At 47.1% G+C, this 27,257-nt stretch overlaps 1 protein-coding gene and 1 long non-coding RNA gene across 3 annotated transcripts in view; one reads left to right on the top strand and one right to left on the bottom strand.

Annotated features, from left to right (window-relative positions):
- The window catches only part of DGAT2 (diacylglycerol O-acyltransferase 2), a 24,126-nt gene extending 5,530 nt beyond the window's left edge, over positions 1 to 18,596 (bottom strand). The window contains exons 1-5 of one of the 2 annotated variants that reach the window (XM_056328930.1): positions 18,460 to 18,596; positions 10,118 to 10,205; positions 8,969 to 9,076; positions 8,035 to 8,105; positions 885 to 1,089 (exon numbers count right to left, since the gene is read on the bottom strand). In XM_056328930.1, coding sequence (XP_056184905.1) covers positions 885 to 1,089; positions 8,035 to 8,105; positions 8,969 to 9,076; positions 10,118 to 10,121 — 388 coding nt within the window. In that variant the 5' untranslated portion in view covers positions 10,122 to 10,205; positions 18,460 to 18,596. Of the gene's footprint in view, positions 1 to 884; positions 1,090 to 8,034; positions 8,106 to 8,968; positions 9,077 to 10,117; positions 10,238 to 18,459 lie in introns of both variants that reach the window. The other variant, XM_056328929.1, reaches the window with a different exon arrangement.
- Positions 18,453 to 27,257, top strand: LOC130144784 (uncharacterized). The gene is made up of 2 exons (XR_008820242.1): positions 18,453 to 18,575; positions 26,514 to 27,257. It is a non-coding gene; the product is annotated as an uncharacterized LOC130144784 (long non-coding RNA).

Here is a 27,257-nt window from a genome sequence, read left to right as displayed (position 1 = left end):
CACGGGTCAAGATTCAGCCAAACCACTACATTAAGATACCTGTTTCAAAGTCATCTATTGGCAAATCTGTTCCAGGGACAGCAAACGTGGTACTGACCTGTTCAATTCAGAGTTTCCCTCACCTCTGCCTAACTGATGGGCATCCTCACTCCGAAAAGGAAGCTCAGGCCATGCAAGGACACCATTTCTTGAGGCTGTCAACCATGCTTCCTCTGCCCAGTTATAGTCTATTAAGTGCTCCATTAAAATACTGGTATCTATTAATGTCATTCAGTACAGATATCACTGCCTAACTCCTGTGACCCATCTGTGGGAATATATTCAGGGAAGGGGCTCTTCTGAACAGCTGGAGCCATGCAATACCCCCAGACTCTTTACTCCTGGCTGGCAGCTAAAAATGTGGTTGGGCGAAGAGGTCAGCTATCACCACCCTAAGTTCTAGATGTGTGATAGCTCACGTGGTAGAGCCTAAGAGCAGAGCTAGTCATGGTATTCACATTTCAAAGGCTCGCAAATATTTTATATTTTCAGTCAGTGCAACTTCATCTACCAGTACGTCCTAATGATAACTAGGACACTTGCTTCCATGTCTCCATCTTCTACACCCATAACTACAGATGCCAGATGTCTTTACTATGCCTTTGGACAAGAGTATCCTTGAGTTAAGGATGAATACAGAGGAGCAGCAGTCCCTGCAGCCCAAGCTCTTCACAATTACTCACAGCTTCCTCTTGACAACTACACAAAAGCAACATTTGTGTGATGCTACCAGAGAGAAGTGGTTACGTGAGCTTCTCCCACAACTTTTCACTTGAGAGAGGGGAAGACAGTTCAGAGGCAAGGGCATGACTAGGAGGAAGCACAGTGCATGTGCTTGCACTTACCACCAGACATTAAGTAGTCCCTCAAAATGGGCATCCTGAAGTTCCCAGCCAGCGTTGCAAGGTATGGTCGGATCCCAGGGAATTTCTGGCTGACACCTGTGGCCTCTGTGCTGAAGTTGCAAAAGGCACCCAAGCCCATGATGCCATGTGGATGGTACCCAAAAATGTAATTTTTGGTTGTCAGCAGATTGTGGGTTTTAACCAGCTAGGAAAGAAAAGAGTGAGCTCACATGAAAACAGATATTTTCAGGTAAGAAAAAAATAGAGGAAAAAGTCAAAGCCCCCCACTTTTGTCTCTCTTCCCACCAGGCAGAACAGCCTAAGAGCTGGGGTATGGGCTATGCTGGATTTCAGAGGCTGCAGTAAGGGCAGCCATTTAGGCTTCAGTTCCCCAAGCAGAGGGAGAAGAATAAGCAGGCTGCTGGTGGACACAAGATGACTGTCAGCCAGGCAGGAAGAGGGGCTGGGCTGCAGTAGCCTGTGCCCTTTGTTTCTCTACTCCTCCCCAGGGTATTCTTGCAAGCCTCTTGCCCAAACCAAGTCCTTCCTGGCACTGTAGTCACAGCTACACCTTGTTCCAGGCCCTCTCTCAGCACATTAGTGGATCACATCCCAGTACAAAGGGAAAAAAAATCAGTGTCCCATAGCAAAAGCAAGTTTGCTTAACACCTGAAAAAAGATCCAGCCACTTAACACGCCTACTGGCCACCCTCCAAGAAGGAAAATGTGCAAAAGGGTGGCTTACCACTGGAACCTATCCCTCCTTAAGTTTTGTTCTGGCCTACACAAAGGGCCAACAAGACACCAAGCCATCCACAGCAGTGCTCCAATTTCTGCAGGACATGCTCCAGGAGCAGTGATCATACTGGTTTGGGGCTGTGCAATATTCCTAACCACTTACTCATCTGTTTGCACAGCATGAACATGACAAAGCTGTCTTAGCCATACACAGCAAAACCAATACCATGGTATCACTACTGCCAGAGGATTTTTTTGGCGCTGTAAGTAGCAGCAGTGTCCCATGCATCAGAGCATCTTCCCCTGGCAGTACACAAGCAATCTGACTAAGCACCCAACAGGACTACTGCATCACCCCACAAAAGAGGATCAAATTTAAATTTTTCAGCGCGCAATGGTGCCAATTTTTGCTGACCACAACATCCCAGCAGCTCTCAGACTGGGACAGGACCTACAAGCTACAGTTGCTCCTTCAGCACAGGGTGCTAGAACAACTGCACCCCATCCCTCAGATTGTATATGCAAAGGTCACTGTCAACTCCTACAGGAAAAAACGCAGATTTCCAAGACGTCACATCAGCGTTACATACCCTCCTGCCTTAGCCAAGAAGTGCCCTGGCAGTAAGCGAGCAAGTCTGTTTTGTCGAATCATGCTACAGAGCTGGAGTGCCACTGCGACATGCTGAAGCAGCGTGCCCAGAAATTTGATTCCCTCCTCCCCATGTTCCTGTCACGGTCCCTAGATGAGACTACAGCACTTGTGCTATGTAAGACAGCAGCTGCAATACAGGCATGACAGCCACGGGTTAAGCAAGCTGACTACCCCTCCTCATTGTTTCCTCTGGCTCTGAGGTCATGTAGGGCTCCAGGAAGCGTGTGCAGATGCTTGTGGCTGCAGCAGCTCTGTAGAGCCCTGTGGCCTGTGTCACACCAAGTCATCCTTTCTTCCCTTTCCTTTCTTGCCCAATTAGTAGATGGCTTTGCTTTCACTCTCGAGGGTGAGAGGGTGGTGCCTTGACCAGTTACAACAAACAGGGTTGCCAGACTACAGACTGGAAACCACTCTCCAGGAAAGACTGGAGGGAAAAAAAAAAAGCAACGATTCCGTAAGAATCCCTCCATCCGTCAGCTCTTGCTCTGTTGTAGGACAGACTCAAGGCCTGGTGGCTACAGACACACATGACTTGGACCAGTGGCAGACATTCCTCCTGAAAGCTTTTGCTAGAGCAGGTGGTGGTTTCCAGGTTCCAGACCTCACCCTTCACCTGCACCAAAGCACAGCTGCTTTGAAAAGGAAGCCAGCTGAGACAGAGGGTTTGTCCTTGCAAATCTGGAGCACAAGACATTTGTCAGCTGATCTTGGTAGAGCCACATGTCTGTCTCAAACAGTTGTCCTGCTGCCAGCCATGGCAAACCTACTGCAGCCACTCCACCACGTGCAAGGACATCCAGTTCCCAGTGGAACCCGTTGCTGGCATACCTTGTATGAGCCCCAGCCAAGCTGCAGCCTTATCGCTCTGTTTGCTTTCCAAGACCTCCTATTATGGAGCCATAGGGCTGGCGATACCCACCACTTGCACAAGCCGTACAGGAGTAAGGCAAGAGGTATGCAGGGAACCAACTCACCCACACACCTCACCCATGGCAAGGCAGAAGGGGAATATCTGAGCAACTCTAGAGACTCAATGAGAAACATATGCTCACAACAGGGATTTACAGGTCTGAAAGTCAGCCTGGCATTCATGTATATATATACACATATACACACACACGCTTTCCCCCCCAGTTCATCCCATCCAGACTGCCACAGCCCTCCACAGGTTGTCCTAAAACAGATGGGTTCACAGAAAGTGAACTTCTTCCTCTACCCAACTCAAACTGGGGCAGCCAGAGACTGCCAGGCATCAGACAGGTTTGTGCCCTTATCGGCAAGTGGTGCAGGTCTTGGATCTGCTAGTGCATAAACTCAGCCCAGGGTCTGACCTGCCAACAATGAAGGCTCTGCCTTCAGGTTTCCCTAAATTTAGAGTCACAGAATCATTTAGGTTGGAAAAGACCTTTGAGATCATCAGCTCCAACCATCAAACCAGCATTGCCAAGTCCATCACTAGACCATGTCCCCAAACACCGTATCTATGCGTTTTGAAAAACACCTCCAGGGACGGTGATGCTACCACCTCCCTGGGCAGCCTGTTCCAATGCTTTAATCTAGAAGCAGGGATTTTTTAAGTGCTGTAATCATTTATTTCTAGTCTCAAGCAAGACTGAAGTTTTCCTTAGGAGGCTGTTCACTCACTACTAGTTTTCTTGCACCTTTCCCCTTTACAAGCAAACTCTGAGCTGCCTTATTAGAATGGCCTAAGGAATTGCTGTAGCTGTCATTTGACATCACCCCTGCAACTCTGTTCTGAGCCTCCAGCAGGTTTTTCCTTTTGCCTTCAAGGTCTTTTCCAGTCCCATACAGCCTCAGCACTCCCATGATGAGACAGAGGCAAAATGTCCTTGCTGCCCCCCAGCTGGATGATTTACAGTGCTGGGACTGAAGCTGAACCTTCACCCCACTGCACTTAACATGCCTGTTCCCAGCTGCTGTCTGAGACCAACCCTATTTCAGTGGGAGCAAAGGTCCATCCATCTGCTCTAGTAATAAGATTTCTTTAAACAAATCTAAGCCCGCCTATAAAAGCAATAAAGCAGTACAATTATGGTAAAAACCCCTAGTGTTAATATTTGAGTGCCAGATACACTTGGAGAACAGTATTTACTATTATATTTGTAGGAATGGGATGAGTAAACAGCACATTCAAGTGTGCAGAAAGGGGACTGCAGAGATACTACTGCTCATCACCAGGAGCCTGCAGAACAGGAAGAAACTGGATGCCTAGGTGGGTGCTCAGCCTGCCTGCAAGCTGAGCAGCACAGTGACCACAGAAGCACGCAGAAAGCAGAAAATTAGAGCTCATCCTGCAGGATCCAAGCAGCAGCAGTGAGCATATAAACTTGCTTAACAACTGAACAGCTGCAATTAGCTGCATCACACCCAGCAGCACTATGGAAGAAATTATCTCACCTCTCCAGCAATGCAGGCCAGGACCTGAAGACCCCTCCAGGCTCTCAGTATTACCACCATGCTACACCACAAACAGGAAGCAAAAACCTCCACCTCCATTTTGTAAGTCATCTACAACAGCAACTAAGGAGCAGCTTTGCCAGGAAGCCAGCCAAGCCAGAGAATGCAATACAAACGCTGCAAGAAAAGTCTGTCTTGCAGCAGTCCTTGCTCTGGCTAGCTGCCGACTCTCCCATCTCAGCAGGAGACTGATGAGGTGTCACTGCACACATCTGAAGTGCTCAGTGCTTCAGAGGTGAGCCAAAGGTCTGCAGTCCTTGGTCTCTGAAGTGCTGTTGCCAATGGGGATCAGCAGTAGCTGTGCTCACATGCTCAGGTGATGGCTTCTTTACTACAGAAGATCTTTAGCTTGTGTCACTCCCGACATGACATCCCCAGATCAGCAGGATGTGCTCAGGCAGCTGCTGGGACCTGGCTTGCCCCTGCAGCAGCAGGCACACAGCACCATGTTCACACCTGCAAGATCCTGGTCTTTACCTAGCAGTTCAGCACCAGGATTTAGCTCACTGGAAGCCTCCTCAGCTGCTTCATGTACTGCTTAGCTTAAAGCACTATTTGCAAGGCCAACCACTAAGCAGCAGACAAACTTAAGCTTCTAGTGCCCTAAAATAGCTTATTACTGTCACAGCAGCTGCAACAAGCCCCAGTGAATATGGACAACCTCTGCTCATGCTGAGGAATTTAGCCAGATTCAGGCTGGTTTCCAAATCCACCCAGCATTACAAAACACAACCTGGTACTTCCAGATACAGGTACAATAGTCCTACTGGTGTTTCAGGCCAGGAGGCACTGCTGACTCAGGTGGAGACCAAGCCTAATCAGCATAAGTATCAGAGCAGAGCCTGCTTTTCATGCAGCTACTCTGCTAGAGCAAGCCTGATCCCAGCAGTAGAGCTGTGGAAGGATGCAGCAGACCTGGGACAAGTGCTAGCACACAACTCTGTCAGAGGTCGGTACTGGTGGCATTTCAGTCTAGCCAGATCCAGCCTGCATCCTCAAGACTGAGCTCACACCAGCCAGGTACAGGGAAACCCTGGCCTTCAGATCTGCAGCCACCCAGGACACTATGCCAAGAGGCCTCCTCTCCCAGTATTTTGGTGCTACAGCTCTCACCTACTGGGAGCTGGGTCCTTGTTCCTGGGGAGGTGGCCTTAGGGGTTTGGAAAAAAAAAATCTGTAAAACTGCTTCCTATTTATTTCCTAGAATAGGAGTAAAATCTGAGCTAATATCCTAAATGCAGGTGGTGCCTGTGCCTATATGGATGCAGCTATCACAGCTCTGCATGCAGAGCTTGCAGAGGCAGTTTAGCATTCCCAGTGCCACGGGTGAGATTGTCACTGGTGTGATCTGCCCTTGCAGTGCTCAGTGGACACACTGCACAGGACAAGGTGCAGCAGATTACTACCCCAACAAACCATGAGCCAGGGAAACAAACCAAGCCCTGCTCAGCCATTACAGATGGTCCAGGATCCAGTCAAGGTGAATTTTGCAGACAGAAGATTTAAAACAAGTGATCCTCTCTAGACCAGTCTCCCTCTTGACTGAAGACAGGCAAATAGTTTATTTTTTTTCAAGGAGTTCCCATGCTCTTAGCAAGTTCAAGCCCAAGCCATTCTGGCGGTCGGTACCACTCCTTGCAAGAGATAATATTCATAGGATCAGCCCCATTAGACAACCACCTCTAGCGCCTCACAGCCCCATGATCCATGTCAGCAGCTTTTAACAACTGAACAACCAGCTGGCTGCTCCCCTGTAGCAGGTCAGCTGTCAGCCCTTGTGTTCTGCCCTTTGCACCATTTACCTGCAGGCTCCATAAGCCTGGCACAACTCTGCCCCTTAGTGACAAAGGAATTACAGCCATAAGGGGTTCTCACAAGTGGACTGTGTGAACTAGTAAGTATTTACCTAAACTGAACTTTTTTGCTGTTTTTATCTAAACCATCTCATCTCTAAACCTACCTGAACAACCCGACTGACAAACTTCTAATACCTACAGTGGATCTGACCTGCATGGCTGGTGCGGAGCATGTTTCCATGAAGGCAGATATAAAGACACCAAAGGAGGGGAGAAACAAGGGTGCAGCCATTACTGGTGACCCCCTTGAATCAAGTCCTCAGGAGAAACTACCCCATTTTAGCCTTCAGCAATATCAATACGATGGGGTTTCTTGCAGTACTGTGGATGCTGTACTAGAAAACAACAGTTGAAGCCCTCTTCAACACTGGAACATGCTCTGTTCTCCATTAGCTATGAGACCTTGGCTGACCAGGCACTTGCAGCCTGTGCCATCATGATGTATTTTTCCATGTACACCTACCCTTGCCAAGAACTACCTGTTCACAGCAGCAAGTGTGGCAAGAGGTTTGCTCACCAGCAGCAGGTTCAGGCACCCTGAGAGTCCAAGTGACTTTGCAAAGGAAGAATCCAATCTATGCCACTTTGGTTTCCTACTGGAATTGGATTCCCTACTGCTCTCTGAGGCTGGACTGTCTTAGGGGTGGGTAGCTCATCAAAAGCCATGGCAAGGTCCCTTCCTTTTGCTCAGGCTGAATAAAACTTGCCAACAGCCTTACATAATAGTCCTTTCGGCTGTGTGTCCTTCCAAAGAGGATCAAGTTCCCTCCTAGCTGAATTTGGCCCCTGCTCCCTTCCAAGCCCCTCAGCTAACTCTGCAGTCCCCAGGGCAGACTGGCAGCCCTGTCCCCTGCCTGCAACACATCTGAACTACCAGGGAAAATACATGCAAAAGGTGAGTAAGTCACAAGCTGGAGAAATGGAGCTATTCACACTGCTGGAACCCCCCCTTCCCCAAAGCAGCTAGACTTCAGAGCAGGTTTTACCACTCCCAGTGAAGTGGCAGGACTTCTGGTACACAGGGTTCCCAGCTATTCTTACCCAGTATACTACTGCCCTAGGGTGTAACTGGAAAACAGGCCAAAACTGCACTAGGTGTACTAGGGAGGAACAGAGGTATGGCTAGGCACAACACAGGGCTGCTGCAGCACAGAAGCTGGAGAGATGAACAGGGAACCTTACTGCCACAGGGCAGATTGCCTCAAGACCATCAGAAGCAGCAGCTTCTACAAATCACAATACCATCGCTGGTGTTGCATCTCAGATTTTATAACCACAGCCGCTCCAAGCGGTAGTACAGCAAAGTAAGGCATGTCCTACTTAAAGCTCAGTGTCATAGATAGACTAGTATAGGTACAACATCATTTCCACAGGGGTTACTACAAAATAGTTAAGTGCCAATGCACAGTATTAAACTGTTACTTACTCTTATTGGAAAATAATCCCTGAAGTACCTCCATATAGCCCAATTTCTCACCCACTGGGATCTTCTTCCACCTAAAGAGAAGAAAACTCGTGGTTTTAAAGGCTTTCCACATGGGTGTCCCCCAAGAAGCCTAAAGGACTCCACATAGTTTGCTGTCTTACTAGAGAAATCAACAGTTTCACTCCTCTAAATGGGACACCTGCATCTTTCACTAAAGTTAGGTGAAACCATCCATCCTCAGGACTTCAGAGTACTTCAAGCTAATTAACAACTAACTACAAATTCACGGTAGTATCTGACCTGATAATCTGTTGTAGTTGGGCAATGGAAAATTCAAGCTAGAAACAGCTCAATATTCACCCTAGAGTCATCCTTTGGGAAAAGGCCAAGATCCTGGATGATTTCAGTGGTCTTGAAGCAATGGAGAATTGTGCTAATCTGGCTATGAAAGGAGTTGCCATCAAAACTTGTCGTTGCTGTAGTGGGTTCTCAGAGCTGGTTTCTACAAGTTGTTCTCTGAAATAAGAGTTTTCTGCTTTATTTGCAGCAACACTGACTCCACAGGGGACCTACATCTTAATAGTCATGTGACAGCCTGAACCTTGTAAGAGATTGAAGACAGCAAGATCTTGAATCTTTATGCATATAGATCTTTCTGGCCTATAGAAAGAACCTAAGCCTTAAAAATATGCTGCTAAAAGCCAGCAATGGCACGATACTAGTGAGTGTTATCGTGAATTACCCTCAGCATCGAAACCTGCAGTCACTGCTTAGGCCAAAGGCTGACATTTATATGCTTCACTGAATAATGCTTTTGGTCAGCGATTCGGCCAACCACCACTAAGAAGGGAAGTCACCCAATACAAAGTACTTCATTGGCCAAACAGGAGGACAGGGACACTTAAACAATAAGGATCTATTCTGCAATATTTACCTTTCTTTGGTGTATTCCAGTCAAATACCAGCCAGGCTAAATATAGAGCCGCAATTGCCCAGCAGTCTGTGCACAGTATGTACATGAGGATTAAAGTGCAAGCAACACCTGGATAGGTCCAAGAAAGATAAGAAAACAAGGGTGCATCAGGTTTTGGTCTGCATTTACACTTGCATAAAGAGCCTCTTGCCTTTTGACCCTTCTATACTGACGTCTTAGTCTCAATCTGATGTCATTAATCCTCAATCAAATCGGATTTAGCTAAAAACCCTTTATGTAGGACTGAGACAGCTTCCTCTAAAGCTACACGCTTTGAAGTACCTCAACCTCCCCTTCATGGTTTCTCCAGGTCTCTCTTCTATAGTATCTCCAGGTAGGGCAGCTGCTTCATCAGGCAAGAGCAAGACTTCATAAGCATCAAGATTTCCCAGTGGCCCACACCAAGGGAGTTTCTTCCACCATCACACAAGCCTTCCACACATTACACCAGCTCTACACCAGCCATCCCACCAGGGTGCCAGAGATCCCACCCACAAATGATGTTGCCATTTTATCACAAACTAAATTGGGAATGAACAGCAAGACTTACGTGACAGACTGCAATCAGCATCTTTCTCCACAATAATTATCAACAGCACTATGGAGCAGAGCAGCCTGAGGCTTCACATAACAGAAGCACCCAGAGACAAAGTCTTTACTATTTTAGTAGTCTAACAAAAACAGTTCTTGCCATTCTCTGGTACCTCTTGGAAAGAGACCAAGCCAAGAGGAAGGCACTCTTGTTGCAATCAGTTGCATCAGTTAGTAGTTGCTTCTAAGAAATTTATTCTCTGTAGACATTCCCATGAGCAAGTCAGGTAAGAGATTTCCAATTGCTTCAGCCTTATTTGTACGGTAGACACAGACTTGTGCTAAACATCAGTAGGTCTCTCTCTAGCTTCTATGTTTTTCTAGAGCCAGGTGAAGTAATTTATTGCCAAAATATCAAAGTATGCAAGTGCTTTACAATACTCACACACCCCATAAAGCATCTTGCTGCAGTACACATCCAGTAATTAATGCTTATATAAAAGTTAACATTTTTGCATTAAAATTCTTCCAGAACAAAGGCAAAGAAAGCTTTGCTTTAGGCCAAAAGGTAATACTTACCCATGATAAGGAAAGTGAGAACCCATTGCAGCACAGAGATGATTTGGAGTTGTTTCTCTACTTTGGATTTAGATAGCCAGAACAAATCCTGCAGAGCAGAAAGAATGTTTGATCCTGTGCCTAAGAAAAAAAAACACAGAAAGCCACATTTGCACCCTGCACAAAGGTATCTATATTTCCTTTCAAACACAAGGTTTAAAATCAATTTTTGTGCAGTTTGCTTTTAGAGCAAGGCTTGTCAAAGGCTCATATTTCCCATGGAGTTTGGGCATCCTGGAAGGGGAAGGATTGCCATTTGCAAACATTCAGCTGTTATGGGGATACTGGAGGGGATTAATAGGTAACATCAGTTCCCACTTCAGCAAGCCTCTATTCACTCAACCATAAAAGGGCAGAGGACATTAGCACTGGTCCTAACATATGCCCACACTTCAAACTGCCAATTCCTGGAAGCAGCATTTGATAAGAGAAAAACTCCCGAGTTCACCATAAGATAAAGATCAGCTGTCCCAAACCACAGGCAAGCACACACCAGGCTGTGGTCTGGACTATTGCTCATCCACCCTTGACCAAGCCTGCTGTACAGCTATGTGTGTGTTCACGGAAAGCTCTGCACGCCAGCCTTAGACAGCACAGCTCAAGGGCTGGTTGAGCAACACCCCAACACACAACCCCAAGGATGCACAGCTCCAAGGGAAAGGAAAACTATCACAGCATTTCTAAAGCAATAAATGAGGTGGGAAGGAGTTGAAAGCCACTCTTTTAGAAGCTTAAACTATTCAGGTAGGGTGAAAACCAACTACAGCTGAAAGACTTGATTTCTATGAGGAACCACCTACTGTGGTGTCTGCTGATATCACAGAATGACAGCCTGGCTGAGGTGGGAAGGGACCCCTGGAGCCCACCCAGCCCAACCCCCTGCTGAAGCAGCTCTCCCAGAGCAGGCTGCACAGAGCCGTGTCCAGGCAGGTTTGAATGTCTCCAGGGCAGGAGACCCCACAGCCTCTCTGGGCAGCCTGTCCCAGCGCTCTGTCATTCTCAGACTTCTTCCTCACATTCAGATGGAAGTTCCCATGTTGCCGTTTGTGCCCGTTGCCCCTTGTCCTGTCACTGGGCACCACTGAAAAGAGTCTGGCCCCGTCCTCTTGTCACTTGGCCTTGAGATTTGTAGGCATCGATGAGTCCCCCTCTCAGCCTTCTCTCCTCCAGGCTGAACAGCCCCAGCTCTCTCAGCCTTTCCTCACCAGGGAGATGATCCAGTTCCCTGATCTTCATAGCCCTCTGCTGGACCCTCCCCAGCAGTTCCCTTATCTCTCCTGAACTAGGGAGCCCAGCACTGGACCCAGCACTCCAGCTGTGGCCTCACCAGGGCAGAACAGAGGAGGAGGAGGATCACCTCCCCCAACCTGCTGGTCATGCCCCTCCTGATGATGCCCCCCAGGATCCCACTGGCCTTTTGGCCACATGGGCACACTGCTGGCCCATGGGTGACTTGCCATCCAACAACCTCCAGAAAGAAGTGGGCTTTCCTTCACTTCTCTTCATTGCTTTATTTTACAAGCACAATAGTAACTGGCTGAAATGCAAATCAAGCTTCTGGCCTATGAACAAACCAGGAGGCATGCTTACCTATTTCTTTTTCTGTTTAAGGAGCAGCTTGTTATTGGAAGGGATGTGATGCTGCAAAGCAGCTACTATATCAAGTGGGTTCAGTCCCTACTAATGCTGGCAGAGCGTGACACTGCCAGTGGTGATAACCTTAGCAAGCGCCCACACTTAGCCAAGTGAAAGTGATTGCAAATAGCTTCTCCATTAGATGTAGGAAGGTACCAGAATTTTTATTAGTTTCTACAAAGAAATTTTCACTGGTGCATCCTTTAAATATATGAAACATCTCTGCAGCCTTTCCTAACTGCTGCCCTTGCTGACAGCCTAGGCAATAGGATTAATGCACAATACCAGCTGTATTAGTTTTGCAGCTTCTCTGCTGCCCCTCTTCAATGCCATGCCACGTTAAGCCTGGACATGGTCCCTATGCTGACAGCTATGTGCCCTCCTGAGAGTTTTCTGTAGTAAAGCCACACCAGAGGCTGCAGCCTAAATCTAGAGCCAGCCCACCCAGCTCAGACCCTTGGCTCTACTTGTCTACCTTGAGTGAACAAGGCTAGCAATGGTTTGGGCATTAACTACTCCAAGCAGACCAAGTTTTGGTCTAGGATAGATCATGTCACTGCAACTGCCAGTAAACTGAAACCTACAGCACTAACCCAGTCTGAAGCAGTAGCTCAAGTTGAAGGCTTTACAGGATAGCATAGCACAATATTAAGAGTGAACTCAGCAAGTCCCTCCCACTTCTGAGATGAGAAAGGAGAACATGTTGAGTTAGAACTATCACCATTGCACTGATTTGCAATACTAGAATACCTAAGCAGGAAGGCTCAGAAATCCCTCGCTGTAGCTCTTCACATTTGGCAGTAAATCCCCAGATCTGGAGTGAGTGATAACTTTTTCTTTACAAAGTCAGAAATCACCTGTCCAAGGGTAAGAGAAATCTGTCCTTCCTGCCAAAGGGCCACAGCCTAGAGGCAGCCTCTACTGCAGCTCCAGGAACATGCCATCCCAAAAACCTGGCTTACAAAATTACACATGGACAGACCTCATGCGGTCCAAGGACTGCTAGATACTTTAAAGGGAGCCTTTAGCAGTAGTGATGTCACTGGCCATATCTCATGTCCTCAAAAATAAGCCGAAAGTCTTAGAGACTATTTGTGATCCATAATAAAAGCCCAGCCCCATGTAATTTATCCTTCCAGCACATGCACTTACATTACCAAAACATCTTTGGATTGATGAATTCAACACTCCAGCCTTAGATCAGCTAAATCCCTATCCTCTTCCCCCAAAGAGAACAACTGCCTACCCCTCCAGAAAGGGATCTGTACTTCAGCATTTTCTAGATGCTTTAACAAGTTGTAGGCATTGCTAAGCCTGTAAATAGACCAGTATCGAGTAGCACAAATCAACCTATCAGCTTGTTTCCCAAACCACATTAAGCTTTTTGTGGCAACATTCAACTCTTGCAGACAGAGGGAAGGCATGGGTTTGGCAGACAGCTCCGAACAGGCAGCTGACCACCTGCCCTTGGACAAGTGGTGTCCCGGGTCAGTTATTTCCTGAAAGCAAAAACATCCTTCACAGATCAACATTCCCAGCACCAGAAAAGCCTGCAGTGACCATGGGCAGAATAATACTAGTATTTAATTCCCAGTTAAGGGCATGAAGTAAGTCCAGTGGCATTGGAAAGGGCTGGGGGAATAGGCAGACGTGGCCCCTGGCAAGTGCCAGTGCATGGTCTAGCTTTGCACCAACAACCTGCACACTCCAGATGGACCCAGTGCATGAACTGCAGGCTGGGCAATTACTGTCTTTAGTGCTGAGACAGCTCTTTCCAGCCATTTCTGACCTTGCTGTTCATCACATCAGTCTTAACACTGTGTATTCAACCCCCCATGCAAGCCTTGCCTCCTTTTTCCTTCAGCTGTAGGTAGCCAGGAAGCTTTTTTTGGGAAGACCTTCCACACTCTGGAGAGTCAAGCTGGTTACTGGTGACACAGGGCAGAAGAGCTTTGACAAGTCATCAGAAATCTGGTTTTGGGGGGCTCAGCCACAGCAGAATAACTCAAAACTGATACCTGGGTTCAGTTCTTTGAAGAAAACCCTTCTTTGAAGCGCTCACCTGTGGGCCCACACCAAGCATCCTTTACATATTAAAAACCCAAAGGAGAATTAAGCATAGGAAAAGCAATTTCTTTAAGTTTCAGGAAATATATTAGCCTAATAACAAAGTTTAACAAGGCACATTAGACATATCTACGATTATCTTTGAGGCAGAAGGATACTGTATACCCCAGCCTTTGGTATCCATTCATATTAGTATTTTCCCAAGGAAGTATTTTGAATCCTGGAGCACCTCTACCTTCTACTGCTGAAGTCAGTCACTTATCCTGCACTGGCCACCCAGTGCAGCCCTTGGAATGTTTTCCAAAGCACCCATTCCAGAAATGGACAGCCCAACATCCACACAGTAGAGGTCTTAGCAAGAGCTTTCCTAGTCTCAGATGAGGTCCTGAACCCCTCAACTCACACTGCAGCTCATGCTCTGGAATATTCATGGGATACTCCCTGCACTAAGCCACACATAGCTCTCAAGGATGCTACTTGTCAAGATGGCCAGAGTAGTGACTCCTCCAGGAGACCTCACTGCTGCCCAGTAAAAGCAGTCATCTGCAGCCTTCCAAGGAAGCTCAGTGATGTTAGCCAGCTGTCTCTCAACTGGTGATGGTCTTACTACACTTTTATCATTTAATTCCAGCAACCACCAAATGCAGGAGATGCTACCAAGGAGATCCTGGCATCAACGAAAGGTTTGATGAAGCATCTGACTCATGCCTGCAACTCAGACTCAGCTAGGGGCAGCATCTGGTGCACTTCATCTGAAAAATCATGGTGTTCTAGCATGGTTTATCTAGGCAGGGAGGCAGAACCAAAGGTCCCAGGAGTGGAAGTAAACAGGACTTCACACTTGGGCACCAGAAAACCCAATCAACCGCACTTTAATTAAGAAGCGGCCAAATAAATTAGCTGAGAGGAAGTAAGCATTACAGATTGTTAAAAATACACTGAAAGCTTGTGAGAGTCAAGCTTCATCTGCAACTTTTTCAAGACAATTAGCATGTTAATTCTTGGCCAAGAATTATACTGCATCACACAGCTTATTTAGAGGAAAACCAAATCAGATCCTTTGAAGCGTAAGGTGCAAATGGGCATTTTGAGCTACATACCCAGCAGTGAAGCTGACATGGGAAGTGTAACAAGGCTAGATTAGATAAACAGACCGATACCAGGATACTTGTAAGGATCCAGCCTCCCATGCAAGAGCAGGAGTCTGCACAGAAAGCTGCTACATCAAATGAGACATCTGTAAAACCCCTCGAGCAACACAAGCTGTTGTGTCTTGGGTTTATTCAGATGCCCCAGCTGCAGTGCAGAAGCTCTCTCTGCTTCCAGCTTTGCTGTCAGTGGTACTAGATAGTGGTTCATTTTTTAGAGAATAACAAATTACCAGTGTGGGGTATAGTTATCCTGCCCTGTACACAGCTGTACAGCAGTTTGCTGATGTCCCATGAGACTACTCAATAACTCCACATTATCTGCAGTAATAATGCCTACAACTGGAGGTCAACAACATAGTTAACAGGGACATATGACAACATTTATTTCAGCCACTTTAGGAAAGAGCTGGGATTCTGCATAGCAAATAAACAAATTTGTCATGACATTTATCTCATGTTAGATCTGCATTTACTCACAGCACTGAACTCGGCCCTCAGTCTCAACAGTCACAGCCGTAACCTGTGACGCAGGTTAAAGTGATGTAACCATGAGTGTAGACCCAGCTGCCCTAGACCAGCCAAAATGTTTAGATTTAAATCAGCAAGACTTAATAGCTCTAGACAAGAGAAAGAGAACTATCTTACTATATCTCATCAGAGTCCAGGAGAGGCATGTAGGAGCTCTGGAAGAAGGGCTCAGTCATGAGCAAATCCAGACCTCCCGGGTAGTTTTGTCAAGAGGAACCACCACAACACAGCTCACAGCAATGCTGTACTCCCAAAACAGGAGCCCCCAGGTTCCCTCACAAAGCCAAAGTGAAGTCAGCCTTATGTTGCATGTGAGGTTTGGCAAACTTCAAGGTAAAGTTAAGCAAAATAATCTTCCTCACCCCAAACTTCTGTAAGATGAAACAAGATCAGAAAAGATACTTCAGCAAAGGATAGCCCTTAAATGCTCTGGCCACACTAACAGCCTTTCTCAGGAGAAGGGAGGCACCTCCTTGCTGCTCTACTAAATACAAGAATGCCTGGAGACCCTATGGCCAAAGTGAGTCAGGTCAAGGTGAAGAGGTGACAACTCCTACTACCCAAAGTGTCTTGAAGCATCATCCAACCCTACACACTGGTCCAAGGTCTGCTCTGACTTTTGAAATACTGGGTTGGTGTCCGAGAAAGTTCCCCTGCATACACACAGGGGTTGATAGAGGGGCAGGTGCCCAAACCTTTTTTTTTCTTTTTTAATTAGAATCAGACTTTCAGTCAAATTCACAAGCACTGGGACAAAGCCAGATGCCAGGCAAGCAAGAAGACTGAAGGACAGTATGAGCCATTGAGACTCTCACTCCACAAATCTTAGTCCTTTGCACAGACAAGATACTTTGCAAAAAGATGTTCAGGAGGTAGGGAAAAAAAAGTCTAGTGGGTTTGTTCTAGATGTCCTGTGTAGTGAGGGAAGTTATCTAACATAATCAAGCAGCACATGAGGTCCCATGCATGAACTGCTGTACCACATCACCTCTGTCCATCTTTGACCTGCAGGCTCCCACGATACCACCAAAGCCCAGCCTGAATCTCAGCTCCTCTGGCAGGCACCTGGCTTTGCTATGAACAGGTAGGCTTTGAAGCTGGTCCTGTGCTTTGTTGCCCATGGCAGGCTACAGTACTGACAATGGGTTGCATTGCCAAGGCAACATCTCCCATTTCCCCAGGCAGAAGCACATTATGAAGTTAGTAAGGAAGCACAAATATCACTGCAGGACCCCCACGAGGGACCTCAGAGGAAAATTGACCTGAGGAGAGTTAAGACAGCTTTCCATCACTAAGCAGGATTATCTAGAGATGAGGCCAATCACTGTCCCTAAACCACACTCCATTTTGAATTATGCACGTGTCCTAGATCCATCATTAACATGCCAGTGCCAACAAGGTGGCCAGTGAGGTCTTGGGTCAGCCCTACATATTTTATAAGTCTCCTGAATGATTTATCCTCTGTACTTGGCTTGCAGTTAGCTCCCAGTTTAACAGTTCACATGCTGTCAATTCAAGTTACCTCTCTCAACTCAAAACATCACTTATCTTCTGCTAGTTGTATAGGCAAGCTAAGTTACTTTAAGGACCTATTCTGAACATGGGGAACATATACAGGTCTTTTTGCTGGTCAGTTCACAACTGATCCTACAGCCCCACCTCTAATACCAGCAGGTGCCACATCTTTCTGATGGAGATGAGCAGCTCTGTACATAGGACGGGACAGGACACAGTGCAAAAGCAAGAGCTGAGGGGTTAATTCACCAGGTTCAGGTCCTCTTAGCTCTGCTAATGATTTGCTTAATCAAGAAGCCATTTCACAGGTGCTTCATCCCTGAAGGAATTAGCAGTTTGCTTTTTCAGGGCAGAAAGTGTTTCGCAACACAGCTCGATCACTCAAGGACACTCCAGAAGGCACAGGGTAAATCGTTGTCCAAGTGTGTTTTCCTGCAAAGCCTGCACTTCTTGCAAGCCCTGACACATCTCTTGCCAAGCACCTTCGCAGGAGGCGCACAAGGCTCTAGCAAGCTAAATATTTAGACTTGTTGAGTTTATTCTTGTGAGATCCCTAGAGCTGCTTTTACAAGCGGGCAAGGGAGCGCACACTTTGGGATTTCCCATATTGTCTCTCCCACGTCTTTAACCTACACATTTCAGCCTGCAGGAAGAGGCGTTCAGTGTCAGCCCATGATGGGCTGTCAGCCACTGGCACCCAACCCGCTCCTCTCCGCGAGGTGATTACTTACCAGCACGGAGAGCTGCGGGAGCAAACCTGACTGTACTTCATAACATACAACCTTGCTTTCACACTGAATCTTCAACTCCCCATTATAAAGCAACAGCAAATTGCAATGCTTTTTCTTTTCCTCCTCTGTTGATGCAAGCGGGGGGTATACAAAATTACAGAACAAGGCTGCAACACTGAATTTTACCGGGCATGTGATGCTGATAAAACTACTACGCTTTCCTTCCTACCGTCGCAAAGAAAGCGGGGGGGGGGGGGGGGGGAAGGAAGCTCCTTTTTAAGCCAAGAGCAACCACCCACACTTCGCCAGGGTGCAAGGGCACTTAGACAAGCCAGAGCCTTCTGCAACAGCTTCAGGAAAGCAGCCCGACCGGAGGGTTAGCTCGCTAAATTATCTTAATTTTTTTTTTCAGCTCGCTAAAAAGCAAAATCTGCGCAGAGCTATAATCCTCACCCCTCAGGGAAGCTACAACCGGCCTCCCCGCCATTGCACATCGCTTCCCCCCCCCGCCCCTTCCTCCTCTTAAACACCCACCCCTGCAGGCAGGGGGAAGGGGCACAGAACGCGGCGGCGCTTTCGCGCCCCCCCCCCCCCCCGCCTGCACCTTGTACCGCCGAGATGCTGCTCCCCCAGCGCAGCATCCTCCCGGCACCAGCACCCACCCCCACCCCGGTACCTCGCAGCACCCCGGAGTAGGCAGCGATGATGGTCTTCATTGCGGAGCGGTGCTCAGGTCTCGGCCAGGGCCATGGGATGGAAAACAGCACCCGGCTCCGAAACCCGGCGCAACCGGTGAGCGGGAGCAGCCCCGGCCGCACACCCCTATATAGCCCGGGGCGGGGGGCGGGGGCGGGGGGCGGGCCGCGCAGGGCGCCTGGGTCCCGCAGCCCGGGGGGCGGGGGCGCGCTGGCCGTCCGCGGTGCCGCTAGCTGCGTGGGCTGGGGCTGGGGGGGCACCCCCACACCCTCTGCAAGGTGTTTCCCTCCCTGTTTACTTTCTCCCTATTGCAGGGGCGGGGGCGCATCCCCCCCAGGCCCCCACTAGCAGTGGGTGCTTTAAGACGCTGTGGCTTCCTCCTTCCTCAAATACTCTCCCACCCCACACTCTGCTGATTGTAGCTTCCCCGGTGGGATCTGGGAGGAAGGTAGAAAAGAGAAAATTGTAGAAATTTTATTAACAGACGCTTTAATGGTTTCATTAAGTTTCATTTTCATTAAGACAGTTTGCAGGTATGCCCAAACCTCTAACTAAGCCTCATTTTCTTCTCCTAACGAGATGTTTAAGGATCTACTCAAATGATCCATAAGAAACAAGGTGTTATTTAGGTATATATCAAGGTTTTAACATAGCTGCACTTGCCAAGAGATTTCTATACATTTTTACAGATGGGGACAGATTGGTCTGTCCCAGCTCCCATGGCATTAAACCAGATTCTTTGCAACAGAGTCATGGCTGGCCCAGTTGTTAAAAGGGGGGATTTTGCTACATCCCTGGACAAAGGATCAGGCCTCGACACCCTTTCCTAATATTTTTTCATATTCTAATCTAATTTTATCTTCTGTAATTTGGAGAAAACAAAAAGGATCTGCTTTTGAGAAGAACTTTGACATCGCACAAGGAAAAGCCCATTGGAAGCAAAGAGCATGTAGAGCTCCCCATATGCAGACAGGTAGCGATCCCCACCGAAATGCCCCCAAAAATGCTTCAATTTTTGACTGGGTTTTAGGGCAGGAGCAGATTCGAGCCTTGCTGAGCCAGCAGCATTTTCCTGTTGCTCCTGGGGATGCCTCTGCAATATGTACTTTTTGGCCCAGAGAGATGTGTCTATCAGTGTGTTTCACAAAAAAGTGGTATTTTCAGCTGTGGAGACCTTAAATCTGAGATTCAGAGGTGAAAGAGTGATTTATTTTTCTTCTCAGCCCCCTGAAGCATTCCCGTACCCATCCTTTTGAGTCAAACTGGCACCAGGACTTGTTCACTCCCCATTTGGCCACAGGGCCGTCTTCCAACAGTTGTAGTGGCTTGTTGAAATGTGTATAAAAATGGAAAATTGCAAGAGCCTGTCTGAAGAAAGGGTCTTGCCCAACAACTCTTGGATAAGATCTCCAAAAGGGAGCCCAGAACAGAAATAAATCACCACTACAATACTGCTGAGTGAAAGGGGAATGGTCTCCTGCCTGCCCATGTCCCTTGTTGATTTCGAGTTATCCACAAGTGAAATAAGGACTAAGGTAGCTTTTCTTATCATAACCGGGATAAAAACCTGCAAAAAATTGTACTGCCAGGTTGTGACAGCATAGACAGGTAGACAGAAAAATATGAAAGTGCTGGGACCATCATCTCTCCAGATCCATCATCTTTCTGTTGACCTAGACCCACCTTGTCGTACATTTTGGGTCCAAATTCTCTGAATCCTGATCATCTTCTTGCTGCGTATGCTGCAGTGGGATCCCAGCCTGGAAGGTTGCATTGATAAAATAAATTATTAAAAAAAAATCCCAAACAAAAACCCACAAACACCTCCATGCTTAATGGAGTGTTACAACTTGCAGGAGTAAAGACACAACCACCGTAGCCCCAGGCTGAACAGCAGCTTGAACACATGACTTGCAGGTGCAAATTGTGACACCACATTTCCTGGGAGGAAGGAAAACCGAGCCCAGATCTGTGACAACACGACTGAGCCCCAGGACAGCCTCTGCCTTCACAGAACCTGAGCAGCGGCAGGGAACTGGCTGCCACCCACCTCCCATCTCACTTGTTTCACCAGTACTTGTCCTGCAACTTTCTGTTTCCCCCTCCCCTGTTCAGCTCACTGAAAATCAGAAATACTAGAATACTTATTAATAAATATTATTAATAGAATAATCTATTAATATAATATTAACATAATAATCTATTAATAGAATACTTATTATTAATATAATAATCTATTAATAGAATAATAGAAAATCCCCAATAATAGATATCCACAAAATAGTTATCCACAAAAAGGATACTTTTTGCCATCGAGAAGCCACACACGGCTGTGCTAGTTTGATGGATGGTTTTGGAAATGCCCAGTTTGTTTTGCTGGGTGCTTACATTGACACAGGAGTTACACGACCCCGTCTGTTATTAACCCACCTGTCTGGCACGGTTGTTCTTGAACAATAACATACTTTCAAATACACTACAATTACTTCACCTGAGCCTGAAAAACATTGGTTGTGGACAAAGTAACATGGTCAGGACCCAGTCTTCCTGCTCTCTACAGCCAAAAACAATTCACAATAGTTTTAGAGTCCTGTCCTTTATTTCTATTTTTTAGCAGCAACTGAATCTCACAGCAAAGCAGCAACGAACCCTTAAGCAGTCACAGTTTGTTTTGTTTTTTTTTAGTGCACATAATGAATTTTTAGGGCGATGCCTATCAAATCAAGCTTTTGAGAACACACTTCTTTTTCCCTTCTCGCTTCTGTTCAGGAACTTGAGAACTGTTTGTGAGGCATGGGGCGGGTTTGCAGTACTTTGAGTCAGCCATTGGTGTACAGCTCTATAGCTTTGTTCCTACATGGTTATTTAGCAGCAGAAAATGTCCTATTTTCAAAGCATTAGTGTTCAGTGTCTTCACCCAGAGGCCAGGTGTCTGGATGCATGTATGAAACTGCCTGTATTTGGCATGTCAGGACATATGCACTCAAAGTCAGGCTTATCTGTCTTCAGACTTAAAAATGTAAAGTCATTTCCCTGCCTGTGGTTAACCTTCTGTTTATGGATTTTTAAAGTTTCCTCTTTCCAGGGAGTATTATTTTTAGTAGATTTTTGTTTCCAGGACTGATACAAGTCTTCAACAGAGAGGGTTTATAGCTGCCAGGTTTGTCCGTTAATCCAGGCACCTCTACAGAGACTGCAACAACAGCATCTGAAAAGACCCTTTTCTCCCCAGATTCTCCTGAGCCCACTAAGAACATGATGGGTCTATCTCGGTGGTAGAGACCATAGCTTGGGTACCATGATCAGGTCCAGCTCACCATGTATTTCTTCTGATGCAGTGCGATGAATTCAGGCTGAAAATAAGGTCTGCTCTCATTGCAGCCCACTCGTGGTGCATGAGGAGCATCCTCATGGAGAGGGAAAACCTTGTGTTGAGCAGGAGAACATTGCAAGCACATAAAGTCTGTGCTGCCAAGTTGTGGCCCACCAAAGACCTCTCACCAGACCATAGGGACCTCCATAAGGCTTCTGCTTTCATCCCTGCATCTTCCTCTGAGCCGTAATCATCCCCTCGCCAGGAAGGATGGAAGTCTTATCATCAGTAATGTAAATGACAAACCAGACGATAAGATCTGGGATTTAACAGGGAGTTTGAACCCCAGCCAGCCAGCCAGCAAGGTTTGCTTTGTCAAATTGCCATGCAGGCAAAACAGTGACAAGACCCTTTCTCACTCCTGCAGCGGTTATTTTTCTACCTGCCATAAATGTGACTTTGGTCGTGCTTACTCTGCGTTGCGCATTGCCTACGGTGCTTTCCGCTCTCCCTCCAAGGCCTTGTGTCCTCCTCCTTTGCCAGTTAATTCAGCCATGGGAGCCCAGGAACTGCTCACATGAGCCCAAAATGTAACCTGAGCCTGAAGGTGCCACTTGGGAGGCACTCGTAAAGAGCAATGCTGGCGAAATGTTCTCAGTCACCTGCATCTGCTTTGACGAAGGTCCATTCATCACCTCCTGAAGGGTATTTTTAGCATTTTGTACAGAGGCAGCAGAAAGTCATGGGAGGGTAAACCTCTCCCTCCATCGTTTTTCCTGCCTCAGTGGGAAGAGTTCGCAGTCCAGGTCATGTTTATGGAAGTGTGCTGTTGGTTCATACATCGCCCGAGTGATAGACCTGAATTTTGAGCTAAGGGAGATGTGTGTTCCCACTTCCCCACACGTCACCTGCTTCTCTACAGAGTCGCAAATAAACCCAAAAGGTGTGTAAGCCCTGGGTATGGAGAGGGAAACTGAGGCACAAGCTTGCTGGGGAACTAAGCTGTTGTGTCCTGGAGAAGCATCACAGAATTAGGTAGTGGTAGGAATTTCACGCTTGGTCCTTCACCTCATCAGCTTCAAAACTGGGGCTTTCCTGCTTCCTGGCTGTGGCTTCTGGTGGGATCCTGCAGATCCTGTTCATTAATGTGGGCAGGGGAAATGTTTTGTCACCCCGAGTGAACAGCAGTGCCTGGGTTCTATTTTCTGTCCATGCTTTTGAGTTAGGTATTATGATTTTAGGAGCCCAGACTGGTCCTCTCCAATGCTCCATCCCCAGAGAAATCTTTCCCATATGGGCAGGAGCCAGCCACTTGCAGACATGCAGAATAAGTGTCAGGCAGGGTATCTCTGAACCCGTCAACAAACTTCATGGCCCATCCCTCCTTGCACGAATGACAACCACGGATCATATGCTTCCTCACTGGAGCATAACAGGACAATGAGTAACAGATGAATAAAGTCACTCTGGGCAAGGCCATCTGCATGGTCCAGTGACACCGGCTCATATTTTGCCAGGGTACAGAGCCAGAAAGAGCTGAGTGAGCAAGGAGCAATGCCTCCCTCCCCAGGATTGCTCAGCAGAGCCCATACTGAGATACCTGCAGACATCTGAGCACTACCATGGTCATTGCAGTGGTTGGCCTTTGCATCTGGGTCTAGATACACTTCATGTGGCCAAAGACTTGTCCCAGCCCCTACCCACAGCTTGATTTTCAGCCAAGTTGTGCTTTACACCCTCCCCTCCACAGACCTTGGTGTCATGCTGTTATCTCGCAGCTATTTATCAGGTTTGTCCTTCAAAGAATTTGCTTAGGAAGGGGATGTTTGCAAGGCAGAGCCTTGCAAAGCCTTTTCTCCAGGGGGATTTCTGCATGTAGTGTGGGCACCTCGGGCATGCATCAACACATCCCTGGGCCTTTTCCATCTGGACATCCCCAGGAAAGAAACTGAGGAAGAACAAGCATTCAGCTGGTGTGGCAAAGCCTGCATTCATCCAGACTGTGTTAAAAGCAAATCTGACTGAAGAGCAGCCCACAGGTGCAAGGAAGGGAACAGCAGAGGGTCAGACCCAATGGGCATCCCACAGTTGTTCTGTCTCCCTGCAGGATGCTGGTCCTGTATCCTGTCTGATGGCTCACCATATATTAGGTGCAGCCTGGGGTAGGAGCACCAACACTGCAAACACCCATCTCATATTCAGTATAGATACAGCCACTATTTTTGGCAGTACTGGGGCAAAGAGTATGTCTTCTGCAACTCACTGGTTAATGGTGGAATCAGTTATTTTCATAGCACTTGCTTTTTTGTTCATGGAGTTAAGAGTTATTTAACATTACAGAGATTCTGAAATGTAGCCATTTCTTCTCTTTTAAGCTGCACTTACACCTCTTTTTTCACAAGTGGAAGCAAAGTTCAGGCCAAAACTGCAAGAGAGCCTTCACTGTGAGCTTTGTGCTGGAGGGCATTAAAACCAAAATAAAACATATAAATAAATTTAAAAAAAAAAAAGCCTCACCCTCCCTTTCCCCACCAGACAGATAGGAAGGTTTATGCAAGTCACTGAGCCAAGCCAGATTTTGGCTGTTGGCAGCAAGTCAGGTATAGCTGCCTAGCTACAGTCTAAAATTAGAGCACCTAAAAATTAACTGTATGGCTAAAGAACTTTGGTCCCTGTGCTGAATGAGCACTAGAGAATTAGTAATAGACAGTTAACCAGCTCCACTTTTAATCCAATTGCAAGGTTTTTCCAAAACAAGAATTGGCACACAGAAAAGAAAAAAAAAAAGAAAAAAAAAGGTGGTTTTAGTTTTTTACTCAATTATGTTTGCTTCCTTCATTAAGAAGGGTGTGGGGGAATGAGACATGGGCAATTGGTTAAATATAATAGGGAAAAAAACAGTTTCCCCTTATTGAAAGGTGGGAGACTTCCATATTCTTTTAGGAAGCATCATGTTAATCTCCTGTTGTGCTTCTCAAAAAATAAGCATTTTCAGCTCCATCTCATGATGAAGACTGCATTTTCCTAAAGGCTTCCCCATGAAGTTCTCAAACCTCTATATTTGCAACCAGACAGCCCTGGGACAGAGCCAGCTTCCAACCACAGGTGGGGAAACTGAGGCACGAAGCTTGGAAGGGTGACCATCCAAACCCAGACCATGCATTTACTGATGAAACCAAGGCAAGTGCTCCTCCTTGCCTCCCTGCCTCCATCCCAGCTCTCACACTGGGCAAATCCTCGGCAAAAGCCTCTTACATCCTCCATCCCCTGGGCTTGTCCAGGGCCACTGAAGAAGACTAATGCTATTAGCCAAGGCCATCCGCCCCCCCCTGACCTTCCAGCCAGGCCGACCTCTCGAGGGCTGTCCACTACCCTGGGCATGATGGCTCCGGCCCCAAATCCTGTGCAGGATCTGTCAGTCCCAAGACAATAAGGAAAAAGTAGATGAAAAAGGGAGAAATGGACCCTGCAAAACACCCTCAGTTTGCATGGACATAACCAAGAGTTGCCCCATGGGATCTGCCCATTTCTGGTGCTTTCCAGCCTCAAAGAATTTTACCAATTGTAGCAAACTTTCCCAAGCCCTTTGGGGACCATCCAGCAGCAGCACCCATGTGCAGAGAAAAGCAGAGGCTGGGGAAACCCTCCTTTTGCCCCAGACCCCTGCAATCCTTCCTTAGGGTTTCAGCATCGCACAGAGCATGGAATGACCTCCACTGGGGGACCAGAGAAGAAGGCAAGATGCACCCCATCCTTGCACGGTAGCCTGATGAACAGAGACCATTTTTCTGCAGGGAAGAGAAGCAAATTAACTGCTGCTGTGTGGGTATTTGCTTTCTCAAGGCATAGCCATGACATATTCTGGGTAACTCTGCTCTGCAAGAAGAGGGTTTGGGTTGCTTCCTTAGATTGTCTTCCTCCAGCTGATGGGTCTCTGCTCCATGTAAGCTGCTGCTTGTGTCTTCCCTTGGCTGGAGAAAAGCTGATGCTTCTTAGAAACTGGGTGGTTGCTTGTGGTCTTTCTAAGATGTAAGAAAGGGCTCCTTAGGATCGCAGACTGGGAGATGTCGGTTTGCAGGCAACAGGTGTTGCTTTCATGTTAAGGCCATGCACATATCTACATCCAGGGATTTGTCTCAGTGGGAGGAGGGATGAAGACTACATGTGGATGACCCTAAGCATGTGGCTCTCAAAGGAAAAGAACAAGGAGATGTGCATGAGAATGCAGGGATCCCAGTCCTGAAATGCTGGAGCTGGAATTTCCTCCAGCTTGAGCTGCCCTGGCCCATCCTTGGTCTACAGGAGCAAGGCTTCTGTGAGCTGCTTTGTGATAGGGAAAAATGCAAGAGAATAAGTACATGGCATCTGCTGCACTGTTTTCCCCATTGCATGAGGTATGGGTCTACCCACAGGCTTAGGGACACACTGTCACCCACCTGCCTGTGTTTTATGCATAGCTCAGAGGCCCAAGTTAGTCTGTCCAAGGTGCTCCTTGAGGTCTTGGACCAAATGGTTTCTGCTGATGAGGGGTAGGTAGACAGCCAAGGGGGCTCAAGAGCATCTCAGACCAAGCGAGTCTCCTTTCCAAGGATGCTGTTGCACACAGCACCAAGCATGCTGGAAGCCTGGCTAGGTGTGAGCATCAGGGCTTTGGTCTCCTTTGCTATGGCAAATTTCACCATTTCTACCAGAGATTTTACCTTTTTTCTGTATTTTCACAGGTTTTCCCACTTCGTTGAGTCTGACTGCACCTTCTATCACCAGCTACAAGGCAGAATTGTGATACTAACTGACTCATAACCTACTGTGTGATATTCACTGGACCATGGGTGAGAAGCTTCTGCGACACAAATCAGCAATAATGATCTTAAATTTACCAGGACATCCAAAAGAGGCCCCAGATCTGCTGCAGATGTCCATTTAGAAGCACTCACCTTTGAGGGAAACTGCAATCGGACCTGTGCTTGCTAGTTACACCTTGTAAACATATTTTTGCCTCCTTTCACCTTGTCCCAGAGCTCCCCTCTGTGAATGCAGGAGAGCATCACTGTTGGTGGTCTGGGAGAAGGCACAAATGCTCTTGCCCTGAAGTGCCTCTGTCTATCAAAAGCCAAAGTTTTTGCTTCTTTGTGCTACAGAAACAGCTGAGGTTTAGGGGTTGTTTGCAAAGTTTCAGTTTGCTGTTTTAGAACAAGCATGCTCACTAGCCACCAGTTTTATGTAAGTTCACTGATTAAAACAGAGGGTTATTTTAGCAAGGAAAGGAGTTATATTTTCCATTACAAAACTGGAAATGCAGCTGCAAAGAGAAAAGCATAAAACCGCTACAGCAAAGACCTGGGACCTACTTGACATTTCTCCTCACACTGTTCCTGCTACTGGGATTTCTTCATAGGTACTCACTACTAAGGAGGCAGAAGACCCTGCTTGGCAGGGCTCTGCTACTAAAATGAATTTATCTCTGA

The sequence above is a fragment of the Falco biarmicus genome, chromosome 2, assembly GCF_023638135.1.
Source record: "Falco biarmicus isolate bFalBia1 chromosome 2, bFalBia1.pri, whole genome shotgun sequence".
Taxonomy (NCBI): domain Eukaryota; kingdom Metazoa; phylum Chordata; class Aves; order Falconiformes; family Falconidae; genus Falco; species Falco biarmicus.
The sequence above is the reverse complement of the archived record's forward strand: the minus strand, read 5'-3'. Positions and strand labels throughout refer to the sequence as shown.